The 26,764-nt window shown below is 42.1% G+C and overlaps 1 protein-coding gene across 3 annotated transcripts in view; it reads right to left on the reverse strand.

The window, feature by feature from the left end:
- Slc9a9 (solute carrier family 9 member A9) overlaps positions 1-26,764 on the reverse strand; it is a 555,668-nt gene that overhangs the window by 263,299 nt on the left and 265,605 nt on the right. For all 3 annotated transcript variants that reach the window (XR_005976519.1, XM_041677479.1, XM_041677480.1), the window contains exon 9: positions 16,510-16,598. Coding sequence is in view for 2 of the 3 variants with exons in the window: in XM_041677479.1 (XP_041533413.1) it covers positions 16,510-16,598 (89 nt within the window). In the remaining variant the exon portion in view is untranslated. The remainder of the gene's footprint in view (positions 1-16,509; positions 16,599-26,764) is intronic.

Raw genomic sequence — 26,764 nt, forward strand, 5'->3', positions numbered from 1 at the left:
GAACATGCCTCTGCTCTTAAGGTGCCAGGATTCCAGGACTTAGAGTCAACTGACCCTTGCTCAGTGACACACACTGGTGTGCCAACAGACCTAGGCTGAGAAATCAGACCTTCCAGGAGGGCTCCCTCCCCACCCTTCTGCCTTGTCAGGTGCTGAGGTGGCTAAAGACTGGCCTCAGGACACAGGAGAATTCAGTATTTGTATATCTGAGTCCCGGAATGAATATACCTATGGATCCAATCCAGTTGAAACGGATGAAGACGCTGAGTTATGGAAATTGTGTTGCTGAGGCTGAAGAGATTGAAATAGAGGAGCAAGGCATAGAAAACTGACCTTTGTTGTGGTAGAGACCTATAACTGTGAGAAAAATGCCCACAGCTTTACATAGCATATCTTTGAATCATTTGGAGGTAAAGGGATTTTTGCAAACTATGTCTGAGTGTGATAAAGAAATTCCAGCAGGCCCATAGCTGTGAAAGCCCCTCTGTCAGAGAAAGGTCTTTATACTGAGAGTGAAATGGCATTTCTTTGTTAATGAAGTGAACGTTTATCAAGAGTTATTCTGTATATTTTTTTCAAAAAAAAATGTAGATCTCTCTGTAATGCAATAAGTGTCTACCTGACCCATTGTCTAAAATTTAATGCAAATCCTAACATAAGCACCTGTGGATAAACCGAGTGAGAGCTTGCAAGTTGGACTAATTCGCAAAGCTGTGGTAAATGCTTTTCCTGAGAGAGATTTCAGACAGTTACAACCAGAACCTAACAACCACCTTGCCCAGGTTCACTCCAAAACAGCTCTGTTTATGAGAGAAACCTCACACTGTGTGTGTTGAAAATGAGTTCAGTTGTCACGTTTCATGGAGTTCAGACCAGCTCATAGGAATTAAACCTGATAACATTTCAGGGGTCAGGGAAACCTGGACGTCAGCTCTTAAGAAATTTTTGAAAAGAAAATGACTTTAAATGACATGTACTTTCCATTTCATAGAGCCACCAATACAATATGGCTCTTTGAAGCCTGACTGTGAAGTGGAAATATTTTATAGTGTTTTATTATTTTTTGTTTAGGTTTGTTTGTTTTATCAAAATGGTGGCTCTGGAGTCTGAGCTTGTAGGGAAACTGCTCTCTCTCTGTCACAGCCCTCTGCACCCGACATCTCCAGGAGTATTGAGGTGCTACTCCCCAGGTCAGGACCCGATCGATGCTCTGGGGATGCCAGTGACAGGAGCGACTTAGTGGGACAATCCTTGGCTCGTGTTAAGTTCTTCAGTATTTTGGCTCTGTTTCTGTTTACTCTCAGGAAATGGCAAGAGTACAGAGCTGGGAGCCTGGAGCCCATCCAAGTTCTGAGTGATGGCTGAAGGGGTCTCTATTGGCTTAAGGGATCATTTGGCTCCACGCAGACAGTATTAGTCAATGAGTTTTGATGCTAGACAATGAGAAGAGAAAAATGTCTTGAGAGCAATGGCCTTCATTTTCCATGTGTCCTTTGAGTCACCCTTCCTACTGAAGTCCCAGGGAGGCTAATGGCACATATGACGTTTTGTTTAAAACATGTCATAAAGTTTGGTGTTTGTGCAAACTGTAGCTGAAACTTTCCATGCAATTTCAAATCAAGAATTTCTTCTCAAATTCCTGGGTTGAGTATTAGAAACCGATAAAAAATCATTGCTTTGATTTCACTACTCTTGAGATTATTTGTGAGAACAATAGAAAAGCAGCCACCTTTCTTTTGAAGGACAGGTCTGATTCTAGCCCCTGAAGGTCATCACTCATCACGACTGGTGACCCAGGGGCCACTCAGGAAGTGATGGCTCGCCTGCTCTTCTAGCGCTGACAAGGTAGGCCGTATAACCTACATATGCACCACAGGAGAGCGCTACATTATTTTATGGATATCTTTTTTAATATATGTAAATCTGAGCCATTTATGAACACAGAGATTAGAGAAAGTCTTAAAAAGAGCTTAAAATACTAATGTTCTGTCATGGAATCGGGATAATTTTCATATCACAAAATGTGCTAGAGCAAATTGTTTCTGAGCAGAAAGATAAGCATGAGAAGTAGAAACCTCAATCCAGCTGCATGCTGCTGCTCCCAGCCAGTGACGCCTGGGAAGCATATTTCCGTGCCTAGTTGGACATTATTAGTGAATCTGCATCCTTTAAAAATTGCTTTTTCTTAATGTTGGAGATCACTGGGTGACTTTTCTTGGAGCTGTTAAATATGGTTTTGGAAATAGAGGCTTCTTTATCTATTATCAACTCCTGGAATACATTCCTTGGGTGATAATGGGGCTTCGGAGTACTTGTAGCTTACCACACAAGGGTGCGATTCATTGACAACAACAAATATGTTGAGGATGAGAGTTCTTGAGAGTGTTAAAGATTCTCAGACATGTAACACAGACTTACAGAATGCTTGCACGTCAATTTTAGATAATCTCAAATACACATTTGATTCAGCTTCGGACATTTACCTTATTATCTATAAAATGTTCTGTTTGTATGTGGTTCTGAGGAAAGCATCGAGTGGGCCTTAGCTTTTAAGCAACAGTCCTGGGAAGCTGTGTCCTAATTCACAAACGGATAGAATGCTAACTGCAATCATTGTCACTTAAGAAACAGTCTATGCTCAGGTGATGAAATTTCAGATTAGATTTTAGGCTTCAGCTTCAAGAGTATTGAACCCACAAAATGCTGCTTGTTGGGGTGCCAAATGGTTTTAGGTGAAGTGGACACATTTTACAGTTTTCTAGGTTTAGGATAAAATTGGGCCTTTGCAGATTCTTCTCTGGGCACCGTTGGAAATGCATTTGTGAAGGAAGAGCTGGAACATAGGAGGCTGCGAGATGCTTCTGGCTCACAGAGATGGAGAAAAGACGTTGGTGATGGGAAAGCACTGGACCTAGTATTGATTCCAGTCTCATTTTTGCTGTGTTTCTACTTATGGTAGAGTCTCCTGTGAATGATGGATCATTCTGCTCACATTCCAGTTTCCTGTTTTGTAAACAAGAGCTGATAGCATGTAGGTCAGTGGTTGATGTCACAAGAGCTAGAGATATTAATTTTCATTAAACTATCATAGACAGTGAATGACAAATATTTAACGAGTATTAATCGGTTGAGTATTTTACAAAGTTAGGGTAGGTAAAGATAGATTTAATTTTTTATCAAAAATGAGGTGTTCATAGGTTTGTGGGTTAAAATCTGGGTCTTCTATACGATTCCATTGGTCGACTTCTCTGTTTTTATACCAATACCAAGCTGTTTTCAATACTGTAGCTCTGTAGTAGAGTTTGAAGTCAGGGATGGTAATGCCTCCAGAAGTTCCTTTATTATATAAGACTGTTTTGGCTATCCTGGGTTTTTTGTTTTTCCATATAAAGTTGATTATTGTCCTCTCAAGATCTGTGAAGAATTTTGATGGGAGTTTGATGGGGATTGCATTGAATCTATAAATTGCCTTTGGTAGAATTGCCATTTTTACTATGTTGATCCTCCCAATCCAAGAGCAAGGGAGATCTTTCCACTTTCTGGTATCCTCTTCAATTTCTTTCTTCAATTCCTTAAAGTTCTTGTCAAATAGATCTTTCCCTTCCTTGGTTAATTTTCTGTAGTAGGATGGTTTCATGTGCCACAGTTGGTACAATGAGTATGACAATGAATGCATGAGGCTCTTCAGTGGAGCCTTGGCCAAGTCACCTGAAAAAGGAATCTGTGGACTCAGGCTTTGGCAGTGAGGTTGCCTTTCTAAAGCAGAGAACTGTAGAATACTTATTTTGGTGATGTCTTGGAGTCATCCCACCTACAAAAATATATTCATTTATACAAACACTCATATCTTGGAGTCGCTTAGTCTCCACCTACTCACATAGAATATAAAAATCCCTGGCAGTTTTCTTTTTCCTTAAGTATTTATAGAATCCCCAAGGGAGGAGTTCCTTATTGACTTCAGTGTCCCCTTGATCACTGCTTCTCAGGTGTTGCCCCTGCCAGGGAACTTCATAGATTCCTGCTGCTGAGGCTGCACTTCAAACCCAAGAAATCAGAGACTTTGAAGGGGGCACCAAACACAGGTTTTTCAAACTCTGCTTCAGTTGTGCGGCCTGCTTTGAGGGCTACCATCTGAAGCCCACCAGCATGTAGCCGCTCCTTACCAACACAAACCTTTTTACCTTGTGTTTCACTACTTGTCTCACCCTGCCAAGCAATGGGACCCAGTCAGTCCTTCCACGCTGTGCTCTGTGCCTTCTAGTTTTTCCACTTAGTCACTCGGTAGATTTACTGAAGCATAGTTTCAAATGCTGCAGCCATGCCCCAGTCTAGACAAAATAAATCACAAGTCTTGGGCATAAGGTCCGGGTATCTGGGATTTATGAACAACATTTTTGATGTGTATTGCTTTAGCAGTCTCTAAGAGAGTCGAGAGCCCCTCTCACGCATGGCATTGCCGGGCTCTGTCCTCTGTTTGTCCCCTCCCACACACAGAGCTTCAGCTAGCCCCAGCTTGCCCAGATAGCACCCCAGGCTGCCAGCCACACTAATCAGGATTTGTCACCTGCATTTCCAGGACTATCTCACTCCTTGGGGGCACCTGCTATTTCTGCTACTGGCGTCTTAAGCCATATTTTCCTGCCTCTTTGTCTTTGGCATGTATGGCTCTTTCTAATAATTTTTTCCTCAAAAATAGCTTTGTGTATGTGTGTCTGTGTGTATGTGTTGATTTTTTTCTTTTTAAAGAGATACCTTTCTTTTCCTTGGTTACTTGCACAAATTCTCTCTATTTTTATTTAATTTTTTTTCTTCATCACCCTGAGAAGAGGAGTGGGCCCCAACAGAGATACCTGTGTTCCTGATGAAACTCTCTTGGCTCTACTCCCATGGCACCTCCTCCCCCCCACTGTTTCAAGTGTCAATCATTGTTTGCATAGTGCAGGCATGCCAGCCGGTGGGTGAGTTGGGGTGATCAAGTTCATCCCACAAGAGGATGCCAGCCCTCAGGATCTGTCACATGCCTTTTCATTTCCAGGGAGCTGCCTCTAAAGGCTTTTCTTTCTATATTAATTTATAAATACTCGAGTTCCAACTATGAATAAAATCCAGATTCCTTCTCTTGGGTTGCCTAGAACTCAGGCAAATCAGCAGGCAGGTTTGAACACATTTTATTGCTGATGAACATTCTAGACTTTAATTGGTGTTTACTGTCTTAAGAATGGAGGAACCCGTTAAAGAGTGCCATCGTCCCCATGCTGGTGTGTCAGAATTCTACAAACAGCACATTCATTCCGGGAAATATTCAGTAGGAATTTTAAGGAAAGAGATGTTCCCCTTACAAATCAGACTGCTTTCCTCTGGGTGGGCTCAGACTTTGCATTCTTCAAATACTTGGTTGAAAGAAAAGTCTCATACAGACCTCAACATTGTGCACCAAGAGCAGGACAAAAGGCAAACAATAAATCAGCACAGGGAGAGAAGAAGGGTGGTGTTTTCCCTAAGACAGCGCTATAAATTATTAATTTATGCCAGAAATGAGTACAGGCAGTGTCATAAAAATGAATCACTCTGCTATCAGCCTGCAGACCACCATTTGAGAACACCTGCATTAGGACATAAAAAGTTAAGACATAGTTTCTCCTCTGGTCTTAGGGATGACCCTGTGTAGAGTGCTCCCCATTAGCGATCCAGAAGCAGCTGCATCAGATCTCAGAACACAAGGGCACACTGCCACTTCCCATTCAAAGTGCTGGCACAATGAAGCCCTCCACGCCTGTCTGCTACGAGTGGCTCGTAGATCCGTCCCATCCCGTGTCCGAACCCCACAGAATCATAGACAGAAACTTCAAAGAAAAGCAAGTCAAGAGCTGAGCAAAATGTCATTTTATGGAAATCCAAAGTAACCTTACCCAGACGGATGTCTCCACAACCCTGTTTTCATGGGTCTCTGGGGAGGAGCGGTCGTGTGAACACAGGCTCTCACAGTGAGGACAAGATCAAAACTTCTTTCCCACTAAAGAAAACCCTTTTCTTTCCTCTATTTTCTTTTCTTTCTTCCTTTTTTTAAAAAAATCAGGTTCTGTTCCCTTCTACTTCATCTTTGAATGCTTAAATTGACCAGATCAAGGCACAGCACGGAATGGGGAAAGAAGCCTGTCTTAATGAGTAGTTTTTACCAGCTTGGAACAAAAAGAAAATGTACCAGCAATAGCTCATTATCTGCTCCTCTGTCCTGAAGCAGGTCGACTACCACGGGTATTCTCTTCCCTCTCAAGACCAGAGGGGATTCCAACCATCCCCACCCCAACCCTAGTGCCCTACAGCACAGCCGCCATAATGACTTTCCTAAAGCCAAGTTCCCTGTCTGGCATTTTATTTAGGGCTCCAGATCATATTTCCAAGACAGGATTGATTTTGGATTTTTTGAGTCACATTTCTAGAAGCAATTCAGTTTCTTTCTTGAAGGAATGAGACAGAGACTTTCTGTTGATTACATTCTCTATGTCCTTCAAGGCCATCAGGGAAATGGTAGCCTGAAATTTGGCCACATTCTTAATAAACACACACTTGGGCATATGCATTCAGCCTCGATGTTTTCTGTGCTGCATCAATAAAATTTAATTAAAATGTGTAGAAAAATTACCGCCATTCCCATTTATCACCCTCAAACGCTATTATGATACTAAAGTCCTTCATACCTGTACCTGTAAGCAGGATGCTAAAAGTGTAATGGGCCATTAAAGGGGGTTATGGCACTACCATCCTTAGAAATTTTAAGGTAATAATGGGTAACCATCTGTCTTGAATGTCATCAAAGTAGGGACCAGGACAGTTGATGGATTAGACTCTATTCAGACACATTTTTTTCTCATTTTGCATGGAATCTGACATAATCATACAAGAGTATGGGTCATAAATATTTATAGGTTGCTATTTAAGCATTGATGATGGTATTTTTTTTGTCTAAAAGTGAGAGATGGATGGATGGCGAGGTGTGTGTGTGTGTGTGTGTGTGTGTGTGTGTGTATGAGTGTGTGTAAAACTTAAGTTTGTCTTCATAGGCCTGTAAATTCCCAACCACAGTGGGATGTTATATATTATCAACAAACACAGATGTGTGGTTAACAGACCAGTAAAGACCATTGGAGCAGTTACAATCTGACTCTAGTTTTTGTCAGAGGGGAAAAAAACATTTACATGAAAAAAATTTCCATGAGTCTCCTGGCTCATGTCTTTTTTATGTTTATTCTCCTTGTCCCCTGGGATCCAGTGCTCAGCCTGCAGAGGGAATTCACTGGGCTTCCACATGGTCATCTGTGGCCCGCCCCTGTTGTCCTATCAACTGTGGAGCAAAAGCTTCTGGACTAGGGGTTCACAGAAATTCTGGGCACTGAACGTACAGTACAGCGTGTTCTCGCCTTGATGTGGGATCCTTGCTGCCATTAGCATTTGAAAGGGAACACTTATTAGTCAAACTACTAAATGTCCTTTCTACAACATAATGAGTTTCATTGAAAAGAATCACCAGCTCAGCCACAGAGAAATTTCAACACTTTGCCATCATTTCTAAACTCAGCCCTTCCAGGATAATATTTTAAAGGTACTCTGAGTGAAGAGAAGAAGAAAAGTGGTAGAAATCTTGACAAAGGAAATGTAATTAGAGTAAAAAAAAATCAAGGCAATCCTATGCTTTCTCTAGATGTCTTTGATCTTCTCAGAAGTCGGGGGAGCATGGGCATGGTTGCCCCCACTCTCACTGTCTCCTTTCACCGCCTCAGAACAGGTAACTGGCCCGAAATGTGACTGCTTTTGTTCATGTGATGAAGGAGGTAAAAATGCACAAAACCATAATCCAAAACTACTGTACTGCAAATCAATAAGGCAGAGACACGCTGCTGGAGACAGAGCAAGTCATAGGACTGTACTTGATCTTTCTTTCCGTGTCTCAGGATCACCCTAGACATTAGCCTTATGCAGTCAGCTCATTAAATTTAAATCAATGTGTGCTATCAGAATTAAAGAAACCATTAATTAGCACATATTGTTTCTCCTTTCTAATTTTTATCCTGGAATGTTCATGGTCATAATCCAGTCAGTCATTAATTTACTTACTAATTCAGTTAGATTTTAGTGAGCTCCTAAGTCTAAGGTGAAAGTCAAGCGATAAATTTCCATAAATATCTCTTATAGACCAAACATCCTACAGATGAGAGTCTAGAGTCTTGAAAGGCTGGAGTGAATTTAAATAGTATTTGCGTGAGTGTCATATTAGAAGGAAATGCAGTGCTAAGATCAATAATAATAACGATCAATTGCTCATAACTAACCCTTAAGACTTTCCTCAGGAATCTCATCCATCTGATTAACATCAACCATGGGTCTGAAGATCTTAAGCAATCATCAGCCTAATTGGATAGAGTTGTCTACAAGGTCCCTCTGAAGTCACCTCCCTGTTTGTCTCCCATGTGCCTCTTCTCTGCCCTCTGTTCTATGCCAGCAACAGAGGTACCCTCTCTCTACTTTATTGAAACCTTGTGGGTCCTAAACACCACGTTGATTCTTTGTTTTAGGGACTTCTGCTACTTTTTCTTTCTGTGTCATGCTCTTAATTACTTAGTTCTCTTTGGTTTCGTGCTCTATATACCTGCATGGTGGTCTCCTGATTACTATGAAAACCAAACTTCAAGCCTCCAAGTCCCAGGCCAGCTTCTCAGGGTCAGCTCGTCTTCAATAAGCAATTTAATCCTCTGGTTCTTAGGGCATGTTGGGCCTTCCTCCATGTTAACACTTGCCCCATGGGAGGATGCAACTCCCTCCATATATGGACCTACACTATATTAGGAATTCCTAAGGGAAATCACTGTCTTTTTTGCCTCTGTTTTCCAGCCTTACATCGTGTCTGCCATGAAACCACTGTCATGCTTAGTACACACTCAGAACATGCTTAAAAGGAAAAAAAAACCCTGGAAAGTCTTTTGTTCATGTCCTGAGATGTTGTGCACTGCCAGTGTGACTTTTATACTCTCTGCCATGGACGTAGGTAATCTTAGGAAAAGTCATTGCAACCACTCACTTTGGTTCAAGCTGAGAACTTTTCCACAAAGAACCATCCAATTCTCAGTGTGAAATTTTTCTTCTCAGTAGGACTAAAAATGTTATTTTTTGATTGCCTCAATCATGAATTTAATTTGGCAATTTCAGGCCCTCATCACATCTCCATGAATTATCATTTTTTTAAAAAGCAAGTTATCTTTTCCCAACTGTAGTTTAAGAGAAGAAACCAAGTGTGGACCTTGAAATCGGTGTTGGACAGAACATGTTTGACAACACATTTAGTTCAGCCATTCATTTTACAGTGAGCAAACTAGAGTTCACATTGGTAAGTATCCAGGGTGCTGCCCTTAGCAGCAGAGTTGGGGCAAAACTCCTCTTTGTGGACTCTCAGTCAAATGTTCTTTCACCACCTCTCCTTGCTTCTCTCATATTCCAAATCCTTCATTTGAATTTTCTTGCAAAGTCATGCATAGCACATTCAATTTGGCTCCCATTGTCTCTTTTTATTGGAAATTTAAATTTGGATTTGCATTGCTGCTTTCCCATTCAATGGCAATAAACACTAAAACTACCGAGGGGGGGGGGCTGGAAATAAAATAAACATCTGGAAAGAATGCTATAATGAAGGTGCTATTGTTTGCCCATAAATGCTTGACAAGGACTCTGGCTTCTCAAATGCAAACACATGATATGTCCAATCCTACCGCATTCCAGTTAAGAAGGTAAAATGAACCCAAACTGGTAGATTTTCAAGTATGATAGAGGATTTAGGAAAATTACTGTCTGAACCAGCTGAACGTGTGCTAAAAGTGGCCAAGTGTGGCGATTTGAATAAGAATGGCCCCTATAAGCTCATATATTTGACTGCTTGGTCACCAGGGAGTGGGACTGATTGAAAGATTTAGAAGGGTTACTAGGTGTGGCCTTGTTTGAGGAAGTATGTTGCTGACCATGGGCTTTAAGGTTTTAAAAGCCAATGCCAGGCTCAGTCTCTCCTATTTGCCTATGTATAAGGATGTTGCTCTTAGGTGCTGTTCCAGCACCTCCTGTTTGCCACTATACTTCCTACCATGATGATAACAGACTCTCTGCCACTGCAAATGTGTCCCTAAATCTTATAAGTGTCGTCTTGGTCACAGTGTCTCTTCACAGCAATAGAACAGTGATGAAGACACCAAGTCTTTGTCCCCTTATCCATGCCAATTGTGAAAACCTCACTGAACAAGTGATGTTAACTGTTACCCTCTTACCTACCAATAACAAGCATTTAAGAAGAGGCCTGAACATTTGACACTATTGGAAAATCTGAAGCTGACTTCTGCCTCTGAGAAGACTTGGCAAGCCCTCTCTGATGGGTCACCTAGTCTTCACATCATTCCACAGCACCCAAGGACAGCTAACTCTCTTGGTTGACCGCTACAGTCAGCTACTCAATTAATTTTGCTGGTCCCTTTGCAATGGAATCCCTTTGGAAGGCTTGTCCATATACTACAAGGCTCAAATTTCTTTTCTCCTCTTCTGTCTTGGACTGGTTTTCATTGGGTTTTCCTTGCCACTCTGCCAGCTATAGTATCAGTGTTAACAACTGTAATGGAGGTTTATCTGTCCTGCCCCAACCCACAGTCACTTCTAAATAATCACTCAGAGGCTTAATATTAACTACAGAATATTTGGCCTCTAGTTCAGGCTTCTAACTAATTCTTACATTTAAATTAACTCATTTTTTAATCTATGTATTGTCATGTGGCCATGACTTTTACTGGTCTCTTGGCATCTTGTTTCTTGGGTGACTCCACCCTCTGCATCTCCATTTGGCTTTCCTGCCTAGTTATATTCTGTCTGGCTATAGGTCTGTTCAGCTTTTATTACCAACCAATGAGTGCAACATATATTACAGTGTACAGAAGAGTTATCCCACAGAAAACAACCTTCACATCTCCCATTTTCCTTGCTATTTCATCCCCACTGGCATAATTCACCACACTCCTTAATGAGCTTGGATCTCCTTTTAATTTCTAGCAGGGGATAAATACTATCCCAGATTTTCTTTTTCCTACTGACTATGATAACATACTTGAGACAATTAATTTATAATGTGCGAAGAATTGTTTTAGCTCATAGCTTTGAAGGTGTAGTTTAGGATTGCAGAGGTGTGTGGTGGAATAAAACTGTTCACCCCATGGTCAGGAAGCAAAGGAGAAAGGGAGTCCAGGGTTTTACAATCCTCCTTAAGGGTGTATCCCCAGAGATCTAAGACTTCCCATTAGGCCCTATCTACAAGCATGTAGCTGATATTGAGACTTCCAGTGCTGTACATCTGGCCTAGACATTTCCCCTGGACAGAAAGTACTCTATGTCCAGCCGGTGACTTTATAGTTCCAATTTATTGCCTAATGCTTACCCCACCTGACTGAGTCAACACAGGCTCCTGATTGTCCTCCAGCCAGTTAGCCTCACATTCCCTGGCTCACGAGGGTCCTCCACTGTCAAGTCACAGCACATGCATGCCTGTAGGAAGGTGCTCCAGTGTTTGTCCACCTCATTCAGATGCTCTGTGACCTGGTCTTTGGTGCTATGCCGACGTCTCTTACACTCTCCTTGGTTCACTCTGTTCTAGCCATGTTTGTCCTTTTGACCTTGCTATGAACTAGTCTCGATTTCTAAACAGTTATACTCCAAATATGAATATGGCTCCCATTTCTATCTCTGTGAAATATCTGTCTTGTGTAGGCCTTCTCTGGCTATCTTATTGAAAGTCACAAATCCCAATCCCATCTCCATTTCTTGTCCTGTTGCTGACTTTGTGACTGTTGTAAATACATGATCTAAAGTCAATCATTCTGACTACTATAAAGTGCTACACTAAAGGACCCTTTACTCTATTATGTTGCTTGTACCTTGAGTGGTGCCTGGTTAAGAGGCTCTTTAAAATGTTAGTTAATGAATAGAGGTAATTAGTGGTAGTCAAAGGAGCTAAAAGGTATACACAAAGTAAATGAGTATGTCGTATGTATTAACGAACAGTGATTTCTTAGGCTGCACTTGTATCTTCTGGAAATAGTTTTAAGTGGGGACTAGGAGAAAGGAACGAGGAAGTCTAGTAAAAGGGATGGCTTGGTAATACATAGTTTTGCAAGTTAGCCTCCAACATGGGGAAGGTAGTTAATGGAAAAACCTGGAAGCCTGGCCAGCTTGCAGGACTGCCTTGGGGAGGAATGTTGGGGTTGGTGGTCTCCTAGGTTGCTGTGTGTGGAGGTTCACCTTGAATGTCCCTAGAGTATTTAGTGTCTAGGACAAGAGACCGGGCTTGTGAAACTTGCTTGCCTCTAGAACACTTTCACATGCAGAAGCAGCGAACCATGCCCAGTCATGGGAAAGGGTTGCTGCCATGTTTATGTGCTCTTTAACAAAGGGTGTCAGCTGACTCTGCGACTCCTTGCCTTGGATGCATCATGGGGTCAACACGTTTTTTTGTGCTAACACATGGAAAGACTCAGGGGTGTTCTCCACAGAGGCCCAAGAAAAAAAGGAATTCACCTAACATTTAGAGGACAATCATTTACACAACCTGTCTTAAGGTAAGAATGTAATTCTTGAAAAGGATTTTAATTCTCTGAGCTATCAGGAACACATAATTTTCAAAGGCCTTTGTTTTCAGGTATAGCTATTTGATTAGCTAGAATAGGCAAAGTTGATGGATGAAATTCCTTCAAAATTCTATCACCTTCAGGTTTTATACCACAAAGTTGATTTACACAGATTTCCCTCAAGGCTTCCCTTGTTATGTTTTTAATGTCCCATTACATGATCCTGGAGAGAGAGGCAAAGAGGTCAGACAGCTGCGCCTCATGTTGGCAGTGTGGACACAGGGTGGGAGGAGACACTGTGTCCTCCAGCAATGTGATGTCACATAATATTTTCCAAAGCACCACCATGTTTAGTGGGAATGTGTTGGCCACATCTGGAACCCATACTTTGGAGGTTCTGTACAACTCACTGTGAGTCTTTAACTCACATGAGGAGTTGGAAGTTGGAACTTCTCTGGCTACCCTGTGCAGACATGGCTGAGTATGTCTGCTCTCTTTTTTTTTTTTTTTTTTTTTTTTTGCAGAGCAGTAACCAAAGACTCTGTATATGGGAGTATAAGTTATATATTGTCCCCATACATACACATAGGTATGCATGCATCTATAAATATGCATGTATACATTTGTTATTAGAGGAAAGTGAATAGGAAATGGCAGATGTGGTAGAAGAAAAGAAGGAGAGACATGAGAAGAAAGTGGAAGAGAATCAGCATTTATTAAACCTCGACCTCACCTAGGCAGAAGGCAGTGCGGGAGCAAGGATGCAGGTATGCCGTTATATGGGAGTTAAAATAAGCTTGTAGAAACCTCTTTCTTTAAGGAGAGAGAGTGCCATGAGATGGATTGGGAGCCTGTCAGGGAGTGCTTGTCATGACATTCAGAGGGAGAACAGAAGGCACTGATTTTGGCTTTGTCTCCCCTGGGTACTGGACTGCTGTCTCACCATGAGACGAGTTATCTTTGAAGTGTTGCTGAGTAGTCTAGATAGTATGACTTAAAAGTGCAACTCCCTAAACAGGATTCAGCTTCCCAGAATACAAATGCTGAGAGAACCAAACGAGGCTAGGAAAAACCAGCCCAAGACACTTCCCTTAATGCCCAGGAGAATGCTACCAGTCCTCATAATTTAAAAGATCCTGGAATTGGGGGTTTCTGGGTTTTAGTATCAGTATTTTGGATTATTTATTTCCGTTTCATTGGAGGGCTGTCAAAATGTCAGAAATTTTATTTTATGATGTCTATAAAGCATCCACCTGAACTAAAATGATGGACCTGGGAAAGTGTGGCCTTGCAGAGTCCCTGTTCAAGAAAAGGACACAGTCAGGACAAGCTGAGGTTAAGACCCAACAGAGAGGGAAGGGTGCAAACCAGAGTTACTGCAGAGAGCCCCGGGTAAGCCTTCAGGAACTCCTGGCCAATTCCAGATTTGGCTGGGATGCTTTCTTCCTTTCCCTACACCCACTCTGCAGCATCACATGAGAAGTCTCTGACTGCTCTGCCTTCATCTGCACTTTGGATAGATCTCATCACTGAGTCCAGTTCTTCATCATGTCCCATGGCTACAGTCCCTGCCAAATCATACTGCAAAGCTTACTCATGGCCCGTGGGGCACTTGCTTGGCTGCTGATTTTGTACTGAGTCATATAGAATGATTAAGAGAGGTGATCCAAGCTGATGATTGGAAGTGGACTTGCTTTAGTACTCACAGAAGGGCACTGGCAAAGGTGCCTGGGGAAGCTTATCCTAGAATACACACCCCAACAAACCCACAGACACTCGGACAAGCTCAATCCCTGTAAGCAGACCACCAAGTCCATCAATGAAAGCGATGGACACTTAAAGATACAGGAACTAAATGCTTCCTGCTGGGTGTTATTTGGAGAGCCAGTTTTTGTTGTTGTTTAACAGCAAAAGCTAACTTGTCTATGTCCTCTTTCCCCACATCCACCAGAATGAGAGTACTAACATGAAACTCCAATTAGGCTGACACCAGTCTGCTTTAAGGATCTCAATAATAGCCTTTTGAGCTGAATTATGCACCCTCCCTCCAGATGTATGTATTTCAGTTCTAATCCTTAGTGCCCCAGAAGTTGACCTTATTAGGAAGTAGGATCACTGTAGAGGCAATCAGTTCAGAGGAGGTTACGCTGTAGTAGGATAGGCCCTAACACAATATAATTGATGTTTTTATTACAAGAAGAAATTTGGAGAGAGGCTGGGGTCTGGGAGAACCATGTGGACATCAAGGCACAGGTCAGGATGCTCTGTCTGTAAATCAAGGAAGAACAGCACAGACTGCCAGAAACGCACTGAAAAGAAGAGAGACGGTGCTTGCCTTCCCTTAGAAGGAGCTCATCATGGACACTGTTGTCCCCATTTTCTGGACTCCAGAGAATTGAAACAAAGATCCCTTCTAGTTATTCTACTCCAGGAGTTTCTAATCCTGTGGGTTGTAACCCTCTATAGGAATCACATCTCATACACCCTGCATACCAGATATTTACATTACAATTCATAACAGTAGCAAAATTATAATGATGAGGTAGCAGCAAAATAATATGGTAGTTGGGGGTCACCATGGCATGAGGAACTGTATTAAAGGGTATCAGTATTAGGAAGGTTGAGAAGCACCTATTACTTTTAGGATGAAGTTCAATTTCCTTCATAAAGTGCATACAATCAACCTTTCTCAGCCCGAGACTGCCCGTGTGGTCTTATTCCTCATGCATGTCTCCTTGACTTAGCTTCTCTCTACTTTTAAGTCCATTAAACTATACAGCACATCAGTGAATTTCCTAAGAGACTCTGTCTGTGCCAATCCCTTAGTACCCTCAAGTGCCCTTTCCTTTTTGTTTTTTAAAAAAAATATGTATTTATTTGTATTTTATGTACGATGGTGTTTAACTCACAGGTATGTCTGTATGAGGGTGTGGGATTGTGGGGTCCCCTGGAACTAGAGTTACAGAGAGTTGTGAGCTACCGTGTGGGTGCTGGGAACTGAACCCAGACCCTCTGGAAGAACAGCCAGAGCTCTTAACTGCTAAGCCATCTCTCCAGCTCCTTAAATATCCTTCTTAATACTCTCCATCCCTTGCTACATCTGACTTGGTACATCCTTACTATCTCTCCAGATTGGGTAAAGTCTCCTGACTTTCCCAGTCGCAGCCGTGGGAGAATGCCCTACTGAATGCTCCCCAAACACTCCCCAGATATTTCTGTCCTAATATCTGGCATTCCGTGGATTGTGTGCTTACTATATGCCTTGTTCTCATCAGTAGCCTTCACAAAGGTTTTTCCTCGAAGAAAAAGTCATCTTCAGTCTCTGCATACCTAGTTGTCAGGATACACTTGGCACAGAATGGCTTAGTAGAAGGAGCCTATGTGTGTTCTTCCGCAGACACACACACAGATACATCCTCAGAACAAGGGAGGCACATTTTGCTCATATGGCAACGGGCAGTTGAATTTTCTTGGAAACAAAAACACTCAATTGAAGACCAAGCACTGTTCCACATTCTTCTTCGTTTCCTTCTCTGTATAACTTCCCGCCTCAACACGGTTTATGCAGCCTTTAGACGTAAGTGACTGTGAATTATTCCTACTATAGGCCTTTCATCTTCGAGACCGACAGCTCATGCTCCACAACTCCCAGGAGGGAGAGACTATTATAACTATATTTTTGCTTACCAAGAGAATTGTTAATGGTTATCCTGGAGGGAAAAAAAATCTATAAATATCCAACCTGGAATGAAGCCTTAAGCTTACTTTCTTCATTGACTAATAAAATTCTTTTCCTGTGCACTGTCAGAGTGACTACAGAAATACCGCACCAAGAAATAGACAAAACCAGGCACGAATTTTCTTTTACCTGCTTGGTTCTCAGTTTGGAATCTGATGACAGGTTGTTGTAGGTATAATGCGCCTGCGTGACGCCACAGAAGAGAACAGCAACTATGCCTGAAATTCAAAAGAAGACCAGTCAAAGTCGAGTTTCTTTCCCATGTCAGAGGGCTGGAAAATGGACTTGATGTCAGGAGAGGTAAAATTCGCAATAATTACCGTGATAATGAAACCCCGGGTAAATCTTTCTACTTGCTTTAATCAGGTCTTGAAGTTGAAACATAAAGAAAAGCATTAAGCGGTAGTTTCTGACTAAAAATGGAAGTAGTTTCTTCCTGGGGAGAAATGATCCTTTAGTCACGAGTTAGAAAAGCTAATCTTAGAAACACATGAAGAAAAAATGGGGAGTCAACTCAGGGCTTCCCAGAGCCAGTGCTAACAACTGTGCCGCATTTTCCCATTAAATGTTGGCACATCCGCTTGCCGCTGTGCGCCCTGGGGAGCCTGGAGAGGTTCCTGTCGTACCATAATTTAGTCTCGAAAGCCATGAGTCACACACCTAAGACACGGACAAGGGTTTTGTTGCTCTTTCCAGTGCTTCTACTTGCCAAGCAGGAGACAAGGGACCTTGTGTGCCCCTTTGCCTCTCTGGCAGAGCTGGGTGTGCTCTTTCTGCAGCTGAGGACCAGTGAACACCTTTGCCCAAGCCATGCTCTTCTTGAAGGGAGCAGGGCTGTGGTCTATTCCAGTGTGTTCTTAAGCCACGCTACTCACAGCTTTCAATGCTACATAAAGTCACTCATGCCAGATGCCCCAGGAGGACAGAGAACAGCAACAGCAGGACAAATGTGTTCCTTGTTCCTCGGCTCTGCCTCTGATGGTGTCCCTGGCCTGGGTGGGTTTGGGTGAGAGCTGCACTCTACTCTGGATTAAAGATTAGATTAATTATGGGAAATTGGGCATAGAGGGGGGCTTGGGGAAAAGCATGGGAGATAAGTATTCCTCAACTCAGAACAAGAGGATTGTGCTGAATTTTAAGCAGCAGAGGCTTTCCATCTAAAAACACTCATAAATTAAATGCTGATGATTCTTAAGAGTATAGAGCTATGCGAACAGAATACTGGCATTTCAAATGAGCTTAAAATAAAGAATTTTAAAGGGCTGGGCTTCTTCATATGTAGACTGCATGTATTTATTTACATACTGGTTATTTTTCAAGTTGGTATCAGATAAAATATTGTTTAAACATGTTAATAGGATACTAGCGCAGAGCCGTTTCCATTGCTTATTTCTTTTTAACATGTTTTACATTTTTGGATAAAGAATAAAAACAAGCAGGAAAGTTTGCTAAGAAACACACACACACACACACACACACACACACACACACACACTATTCCTAAAGATTTTTGGTAAATTTTTAGTTTCCTAGCATGTCTTGGGAAATTCTAAAAAGTAAAAAGTAAAACATTTTTATTCTTCACAGAATTTCTATGAAAAATCCACCAGTCTCAGGGATGCTCAAGTGAGGTAAAAATGCTGAGGTAGTAGAAGGATCACCATCCATATACTGTTGTCATCAAATGCTTCTCTGTGTTTATTTGAAAATACGATGAAGCATCTCTCTTACCTACCCTGAATCAGGATTCGCTGACCAACTCCCTCATTCCCGGGAAACTAATTTAACAATATCCTGATAATCCGGAGAGGACACGAATACATGCGATGGTGTGGAGGACAGTGAAGTAGTTCATTCTGAGAAAAAGGAGGACCAAGAGACGCTCTGTGGAGCTGGAGCTCAGCATGGTAGACACCTACAGGGCCTTGGTTTCCTCTCCCCCTTCCTGCTTTCTGCATTGCTGCTTCCTTGCACACAGGCTCAGGCTCCTGGTGACTCAGCAGCCCTGCCTGCTGCCTTCCTCTGCTCAGCATGGCTCCTGCCTGTCTTCATTTTCTCTGTTGTTCCTGCCTTTGGCTTCTCTTCTCACTGTACAACACCAATTGCATTCTTTGTTCAAGCCCAACCACTTTTCAGCTCCTCTCGCCTTGATGTCCTTTCCCAAGCTATCCTCATGTCTAGCTTGGATGACAGAATGACTTCCTAGGTGAAGTCCTTGACTTCCTAGTCGGTTTCTTATATTATATTCATGCGGAGATGGTGATCGTATCTGGTCATGTGTGTCCTCTGCCTAGACTTTGGAACGTACTCCCAGGCTCTAGCCCTGTCCTTTCCTTCCCTACAACACTCTGGCCTCACTTTTAACACATTCCCTCCTGACTCATGGTCCCTTCCACACATATCCTGCCACAAGGTCTTTGAGCATCCGAGCCCCAGAATTGGGAGAGCTCTTCTCTGGAAACTCTGGAGGTTCCCTCCTTCCTTCGGGTGTCTCTTCAGATGTCACATAACCAGACAGACCTCCCCTATTCACTTTGTAAAACCGACTCTTTCATCCTTCTTTATCCCGCTTTCTCTCCCCGTTCCATGCTAGCCACCTAATGGTTTCTGCACTTGTCCGTTTTCCTGCCTTCCTCACAGAAGCAGAGCTTACCACAGCCTGTGGCCCCTAATTCTCAGAGAAGCACAGGACACTTGTGAGTGTTGTTAATAAATAACTGAATATTTCTCTCCCTGTGGAATAAGGGAGAGACTAAAGTCATTTACTGAAGGTCACCTTGGAAGTGACAGCGGTATTGCAATGTTTCCCCCAACTTCCTTTGCTTTTTCTGCCTATGTTAGGCCATTAAAGAATGCTCTGAGGTGGTCTCAGTCTATCTGAAAACTGCCATTTCTGATAATGCAGGGCAACAGATATCTGATGGTGGGGATTACATCTCTGAGCTGACTCGCCCCACCCACTGAGCAGGCTCCCTCACTCTGCTGCATTTCATCGCCTTGCCTCCTCTGCAACGCTAACTTGCAATGTCCCCGCAAAATTCTTTCAGAACCACGTGGATGGCTCCATGGTATGTATGACAAACCGTGAAAATCATGTGCTCAGAAGCTTGCTGCTGCAATTAAAGTAAAGCAACGAGGTTGATTTGGCCTTTAGTATTAGCATACATGATCATAATTCTATAGCCCGGTAATTAATTAAATCACACAAATTACTGTGATTAAAATGACTTTTACAAGCCAAACACATTTTGAAATTGCCTCATCTAAATACATCAACTAAGCTACCCCCTTTTTTGTTTGTTTTGTTTTTTGAGACAGAGTTTCTCTGGTAACAGTCTGGCTGACCCGGAACTCCCTTTGTAGACCTGGCTGGCCTTAAACTCACAGAATTCTGCCTGCCTCTGCCTCCAGAGTACTGGAATTAATGGCGTGAACCACCAATGTCCAGCCAGCCACCCCATCTTATCTGTAGCTTCACAATGTGGTTTCAGTTATCTGTGCTCAATTCTGGTCTGAAAATATTAGATGGAGAATTACAATACCATGTCAGTGTAAAATAGCTTTTATTTCAACTTATTGTTTTAATTGTTATTTTGATTGGTATTTGTTGTTACAGATCTTTTACTCTGCCCTGTAGGTTAGGTAGTGTCCAGTGTTCAGACATTGGTGGGGACTTGAACCAGGTACCCCAAGAGCAAAGGGGAACTGTAGTATTCTTAAAATGTTCCCTTGTAGAACAGATTCGGAGTCGACAGCGCTCTGTTTCCAATGCACATTTTAATTGTAAGGATACTTCTCCACACCCAGCCTAACTAGTCCTTTTGCTGCTGGCATGTAGGGCCCTGCACAGCAGCCTTAAATGTTCTGGGTTTCAGATAGCCACATGTAAGAGACAAGAGGACAAGGGTTCTTTGCACTAATCACCAGTCAGTGGTTTAGCTCTAAATCCACCTTCCTTCTTGACTCTGATCCCAGCTCCAGGCATCACAGGCCACACTCTCCTGTGGGTGCTGTTTGCTTCCGTCAGCACAGCCCTAGAGGAAGCACAGCACACTGGACAGAGGACTCTCTGTTCCTGGCTCTGCTTTCTGCTCAGGGGCACCTTACAGTGGTTCTTTCCCTTGGTTCTGCAGTCAGGTCCAGCCTTCTTTCCCATTCCACTGTCTGTTTTTTATGGCACCTCCAGGCCAGCTCCACACACGTCTCAGAAAACAAGGGCAGCCAGAGAGAATCTTCTGGGCCAGAGGCCTAGGAGCTTCATCTCCAAATTCCTATTTATTTCCAATAGCTCTGCCTGGCCCTGCGGTTCACATGGGCTGTCTGGAATGACCTCAGTTCCTTCTTTGATTTTACTAATGCCACATCACCAGGCCACCCAAGTGCCTGCATTCAGCTGTGTGTCAGTGGCCTAGTGGCTTCTCTTTTATTTTTGACTGTTTTTTGAAAGGGACTCTTGGGACCTTCCTCTCATTCTAAACTTGGATGGTTTCCAGAACCCCTGCACACTTGCCATTTTGAAATAAAAGCAGCTTGTATTTTCCCATGTAGAACTAGGACTATGGGGTAAATCAAGGCAGGCAAGACTTTATGTCCTTAGAGGCCTCAGCTCATTCTCTGTTCAATCCTCCCTCTGGTCAGAATAGGTGGTGATAAAATGTAGCTGGGGTTTGAGACAGAAAGAAGTGGCTTGAAAGTAGAAATAGGTAAGACCTAGGAACACGGAAGAAGAGGTGCAGTCCAGACTGGGGCATGGCTTCTTATTTCCAGACCCTTGGCCTTTGCAGGACATATGTACAACTCCCCAGTGGGGTATGAAGGTTCTCATCATTGGGTATGTTCAGGCTAATGATCATCTTCCACTGTAGAAAGGGCTTTTTCCATCAAATAGAAGGTAGACTTACTTGAGTTCTATGTTTTACTTACTTCTAAATACATTTCATTAATCCCCGAATTAAAATCTCAATTTATATTATATATGAATATATTGTCTATTATATAGTTACTTAAAGTATATATCATTATATATAATATCTATCTATATATCTGTTGTGTGTGTAATAGTTAACAAAAAGAGACTGTGGATTTGATAGAGGAGGGGGTATAAGAGGGGCTAGAGGAGAAGGATGGGGGATGTTGTAATTGTATTTTAATTAAAAATGAAATTGAGTAATCTCGTTTAAAGAAGCTGATTGCTTGTGGATTAACTGCTTTATGAAAAAAACCCAAAAGACGTGGAAAATGAGGACTCTCGCAATGTCTGTCCTCTGTCTGACAGAGGCAGCTCAGCAGGAGGGACCCATGTCCTCTCTTCCCTCTCACTGCTGTTTCTCTCTCCTCAACTGCCTGTTCTCAGCACTCCAGGAGATGCATAGTTACAGCCTGCCTCTGTCTTCTTTACAAACCAGAAACCTCTACCCTTCTGCAAGTGCTCTTGTGACCCAAGAATCTGCGTTAGACAAGAGAATTTCTGGAATCCAAGCAAACAGAGTTAATGAATATCCAGATCAGCAAGCACGAGGAATCTTATTGAAATGCAATTATTTTAGAATAAGACCTCACGCTCTATATTTTCATAATATCAGGAGATGTTCTAGTCCTTAGACCAAACCTAAGAAATAATCATTGACCAAAGTCAACTCACCCCTGGTCTTACAACTTAGCCTTAACCTTGCACAGCCCTAAAATGAGACCTTTGCTTTGTTCTTGATTCTTTGGGGACTACACACAGCTTGTTGCCCTTTTTTATTTCTTATTTTATCAGTGTCTCTTGCTAATGCTAAGGAAATTTTAAATATTTTTTTTGTGTGTATGTTTTCTGTTTCTACTTCTCTGGTTTTCCAGAATAGACATGATTCTATGAAATAAATTTTTTGAGAGAACAGTTGTCATGTGGAACTTCTGAGGGCTTTACTTAATTTTTTTTCTTTTTTAAAAAATAATACTGGTGGGTTAAGAAAATACTTACATAGAGTAAATTAACAATATATTTTGCCTTCATTTAGTTCAGTAAAATTTCTCCTCCAAAGACAGCAAACAACTCTCATCATTTCATTACTATAAAATGATCACATCTTTTTTATCCAAGTGTCAAAAGGTCAAAAATTAACAAAAAGACATGGACAACTAAATGTGCTTTTTAGAGATTTCAAAGTAGACTTTTCTTAATGAAGCTGGGGATGAAGATAAAATTAAATGAGAAATTATAACTTACTTGGAAATAAATATCACTGACTGTCTATTTCTGTCAAAACCAAGGGAATAAAAATGAAATGATCTGAAGGAAATTTCATAGCTTTATATAGAAGTTACTAGCAAAAGGAAAACTGATAGTAAGTGAACTATTAACTTCAAGAAGTTAGACATGTGGCATAAAATAGATTCAAAATAAGTAGAATAAAGAATCAGCTAGCATCTACTAATACAGATGGTGGTAAAATCCAGAGTGGTAAGAGAACAGTGTGTTCCATGCCTCTCGGCAGCCCAGAAGAGCTCAAGTCTCTGTCCTACCCAGGCTGCCATTTTCTGACTCTGGTGATGGTTATAAAATGTGTGTTTTCCAGGTCCACATGACTTGGGAAACCTAACTAGGACAGAGTGGGAATAAAGAAACAATAGGCATGGAAGGAATGATAGATACACACACAGAAAAGCTGGGATTGGGTGGGCTGTCCTTGCTCTGATGGGGGGCACCTACTATGCTACCACCCTGGGAACTCAGTCTGTTTATTATGACCAGCACAGGAAAGAAGGGTTAGCTAGTGTCAGTTGGGGGGGGGGGGGTCTTTATAGGGAAGCAGTCTTCAGCTGTAAACATCTGGGTAGAGGAATCTGTGGTTGGATCTTCCTATACATTCTCTCAATATTCTCACAGGGACCAGGGTGAGGCTCTGCCATTCCCATGGATCTGAGGCATTGGAGGGTCCTTGACAGGGTTATACCCATTCACTCAGAATTTTATCTGTATCCCCACTTACAGGTGGTATTGGCCAATCACTTCACATTTTGAAGATGCAGCTTTCTCATTTGGATAGCTCCCAAATGTTTCATAGGCTTATTCTGAGTCTAGAGCAACATGCCATAAACTAAAATGCTAAGCCAGGTAAGCATATTTCTAAAAGTCAGTAAATATAAAGTTTCCCCATAAGTGTTAGAAGCAGGAGAAATGAAGAAGACATGAAAGGGAAGAAATGAGCCAGAGATATGCATTCAATGGACAAACACCACCGTTTCCATTGACCTGTGTGGTGAGAACTGCATGCTTTTTTACATTCTGTAGCCTTGGAAGTCATTTGCTGCCTTCTTTCCCCTCGTTACTGCAATAATGAAAACAGGTGAATATTCCTCTCTCCTGATAATCTCAGCAAGGCAGTTCATGGCTGCTCTGTTTGGAAACAGCCTAGCTGGCCACCAGCTGATGAATGGATAATGAGAACATGGTATATTTGCACAACGGAATATTGTTAGGTCGTTCAGAAAACTGAAATCTGTGGGTAAGTGGTCGGAACTAAAAAGAACCATTCTGATTGAGACAACATGGATTCATGAAGATAAAAGTCACCCATTCCTCTCATTCTGTAATGACAGCTTTGATTTTCAGAGATGTGTGCCTCATTGGGAATACCCATAGAAGTCATGCAATTTAGTAAGGGGCTTTAAAGGGAGGGGGCAAACTTAGTGATATAAAGGTTAAAGGGGAACAGTAGAACAGGAAAAGTTAAAGTTAGGGGAGGGAGGGCAGGATAGTTGAGGAAATAGAGGGAAGGGTCAGGAATAGGTTAACCTCTTTTGGGGTTGTTGGTCTGTGAGTCCCATAGACCCCTAAACATTACAGGCTGTTGCCAATGTTATTGATTATTCTCTAGAACTTGATAGTCAGACCCTATTTCTGAAGACATCTTGGACTTGAATCAGAGAGCATAGAGAAACCAAGCTGATAATGACCTGGAAGCTTCACCCCCTACTGGATAGCTTTCACAGTGCTGGAAGATGCTATGCATTCGACTGGAGGAGAAAAGCAATCATCAGTCCTACCCAGCTGTGAACTCCTGGAGTGACAGCAACGCCTAATCTGACAAGACATAGCCATACCCGCTGGTGCAAAAGTGGCCTGGGCATGATGGGCGCAGCCACCCACTTTCCCATTTGATTTAAGGCCTGCTTCTACAAAATGCAACTCATGCCTGGAACAGTTACTGGGACCAAGAGTGTACAACTAGACAGGTCATAAGCCCCAGAGGAAAACCTAGCACTATTGTTTTGCTCAAAGTACATATTATTAAACTAACTCCTAGTGACCTATCTTTGTAACCCTTTATTAATGCATAGATAAACCCTTATCAGAGAAGCTTCTATTTGCAGTAGGTGGTGATTAACACAAAAAGAGCCACAAAGGGTGTAAAGAATAAGAAGCTGCATATTTCCCATCCCTAAGCAGGATGTACATATCACAACCCTTCCTCCAAAGACAAGGGAATTATTGCAGAAGAGGGGGCTGAAAGAATGCAAGAGTAGAAGCATGGGAAATCACAAGGGTACAGTCTTTTCCTGGACACAGCAGGGCAGCTGCATGTATGGGCTCACAGTGGTTGTGACAGGACACACAACCCTGTGCCAGCTTGAGCCATACAAAATCCTAGCATGGAGAACAGAGGTGAACACTAAGTTCCACAGCTAGATGAGAAGCTATTGGCAGCAGAACCCTGCCAGGAGAGGGAGAGTTGGTGGTTTCCTTTAAGAATGTACCCCTGGTAGATCCACCACGCTTTAGTAGCAGGCTACAAAAAGATATACAGGGTTCATGGATATAAGAGAAGCATGAATTGAACCACATGGTTTATAATAAAGAAGACACAAAATGGATGCCCAGGGCCTGGATGGATGACCTAGAAAAAGTGGGGGGTGAATAGGATAAAACACTGCGAGTGGAATTCTCGACTGACTAATAAAATTAAAAGGGAATTAAAGGCGTGCGCCACCACCGCTCGGGAGGCAGAGGCAGGCGGATCTCTGTGAGTTCGAGACCAGCCTGGTCTACAAGAGCTAGTTCCAGGACAGGCTCCAAAACCACAGAGAAACCCTGTCTCGAAAAACAAAACAAAAAAAAAAATTAAAAGGGAAGTATTCTTCATGTTGTATCATATAAATCATACTGGTTCTATTTCTACCACCTCTGGTAAAACAAGCAGCCATTATATGCAACTCTGGAAGAAACAGGGAAGTGGTGGAGAGTAAGTGAGAGAGTCTGACTCGTGTTTGTGGACAAAATCGCCTTTCAGCGCCTGCCCACGGAGCTTTCAGGGGTGGGCAAGGTCATAAAAGGCTCGGCCACAGGGGCTCATTTATGTAATTTTGAACAAAAATTAAAACCAACACTTTCAGTCACTAGTTAAAAGAACTGTTTTGAGAAACCACAAAGCACACAGTTCAGTTTAAACTCACTGGCAAGGAGATCCAGGAAACAGCTATTCGGTAAAAATAATGATACCGGTGGTATCTAAATTACTTCCAGAGAGGTCAGTTTTCATGGAACAGTTACTGCCTTCTGAGTAACTGAATACTATTTGCACCCTTGTCTGTTATTTATGCTTCTGGACCCCCTTAGAGACCTCTGTATTCATTTGCTTGCTTGCATGCCCAAGGTTCATCATTTGTGATTGGAAATTATGTAAAAAGAATAATGCTGCATTGGGAACGAGGAGGCCTAGGACCCATAGGTGATTGCTCAGACGCTGAACAAATTGGATGATTGGTTCAATTTAAATTAGTTGCTTTCCACTAAGTCCCATTGTCTTCTCAGCAAATTAAGGAAGGCAGTCTGCATTAGCGGTTTTGAATTGGGGTAAGATAACTGAAAGGTGGAGGAAGGTAGGAGAACTTCATAATCTTAACAAGCACTGTTATGTACTGCAAAGGAATATATGTATTCTTATGAACAACAAATGAAAACAAATATAAAGGTATGTGGCACATGATGGACCTATTTATATTTTATCCTGTGAGAGTCAAGAAACTCTGCCAAGCACTGCTGAAGGTAGGTAACTTCCCTAAACACCTTTTAGCCTGAAGTGTGTGTGGTATGAACACAACAGTTCTTCCACTGTGTCACGGTCTAGGGAAGATAGAAAGGAAGGACCACATGGGGCCCTACAGATGCACACTGACTTCCTGTCTGCCTGTGTATCCTTAAGAGTTGTGTCCACTACTTTTCTATCTGTATTATCTCCAACCCATAATGGTTTTTAGAACATACAGGGGCTCAAATAGTTGTTTGTCAAATTAATTCTTCTCTGTTTAAGGAAATGCTTATTTACCTTGAAAAGAAAAGCCAGGGCGAAGATTTCTATCCTTACATACAAACAAATGTTTATGAGGATTGATTAGTTGT

The sequence above is a fragment of the Microtus oregoni genome, unplaced genomic scaffold, assembly GCF_018167655.1.
Source record: "Microtus oregoni isolate MIOR12 unplaced genomic scaffold, Mior012 000028F_ref0000031, whole genome shotgun sequence".
NCBI classification, from domain to species: Eukaryota; Metazoa; Chordata; class Mammalia; order Rodentia; family Cricetidae; genus Microtus; species Microtus oregoni.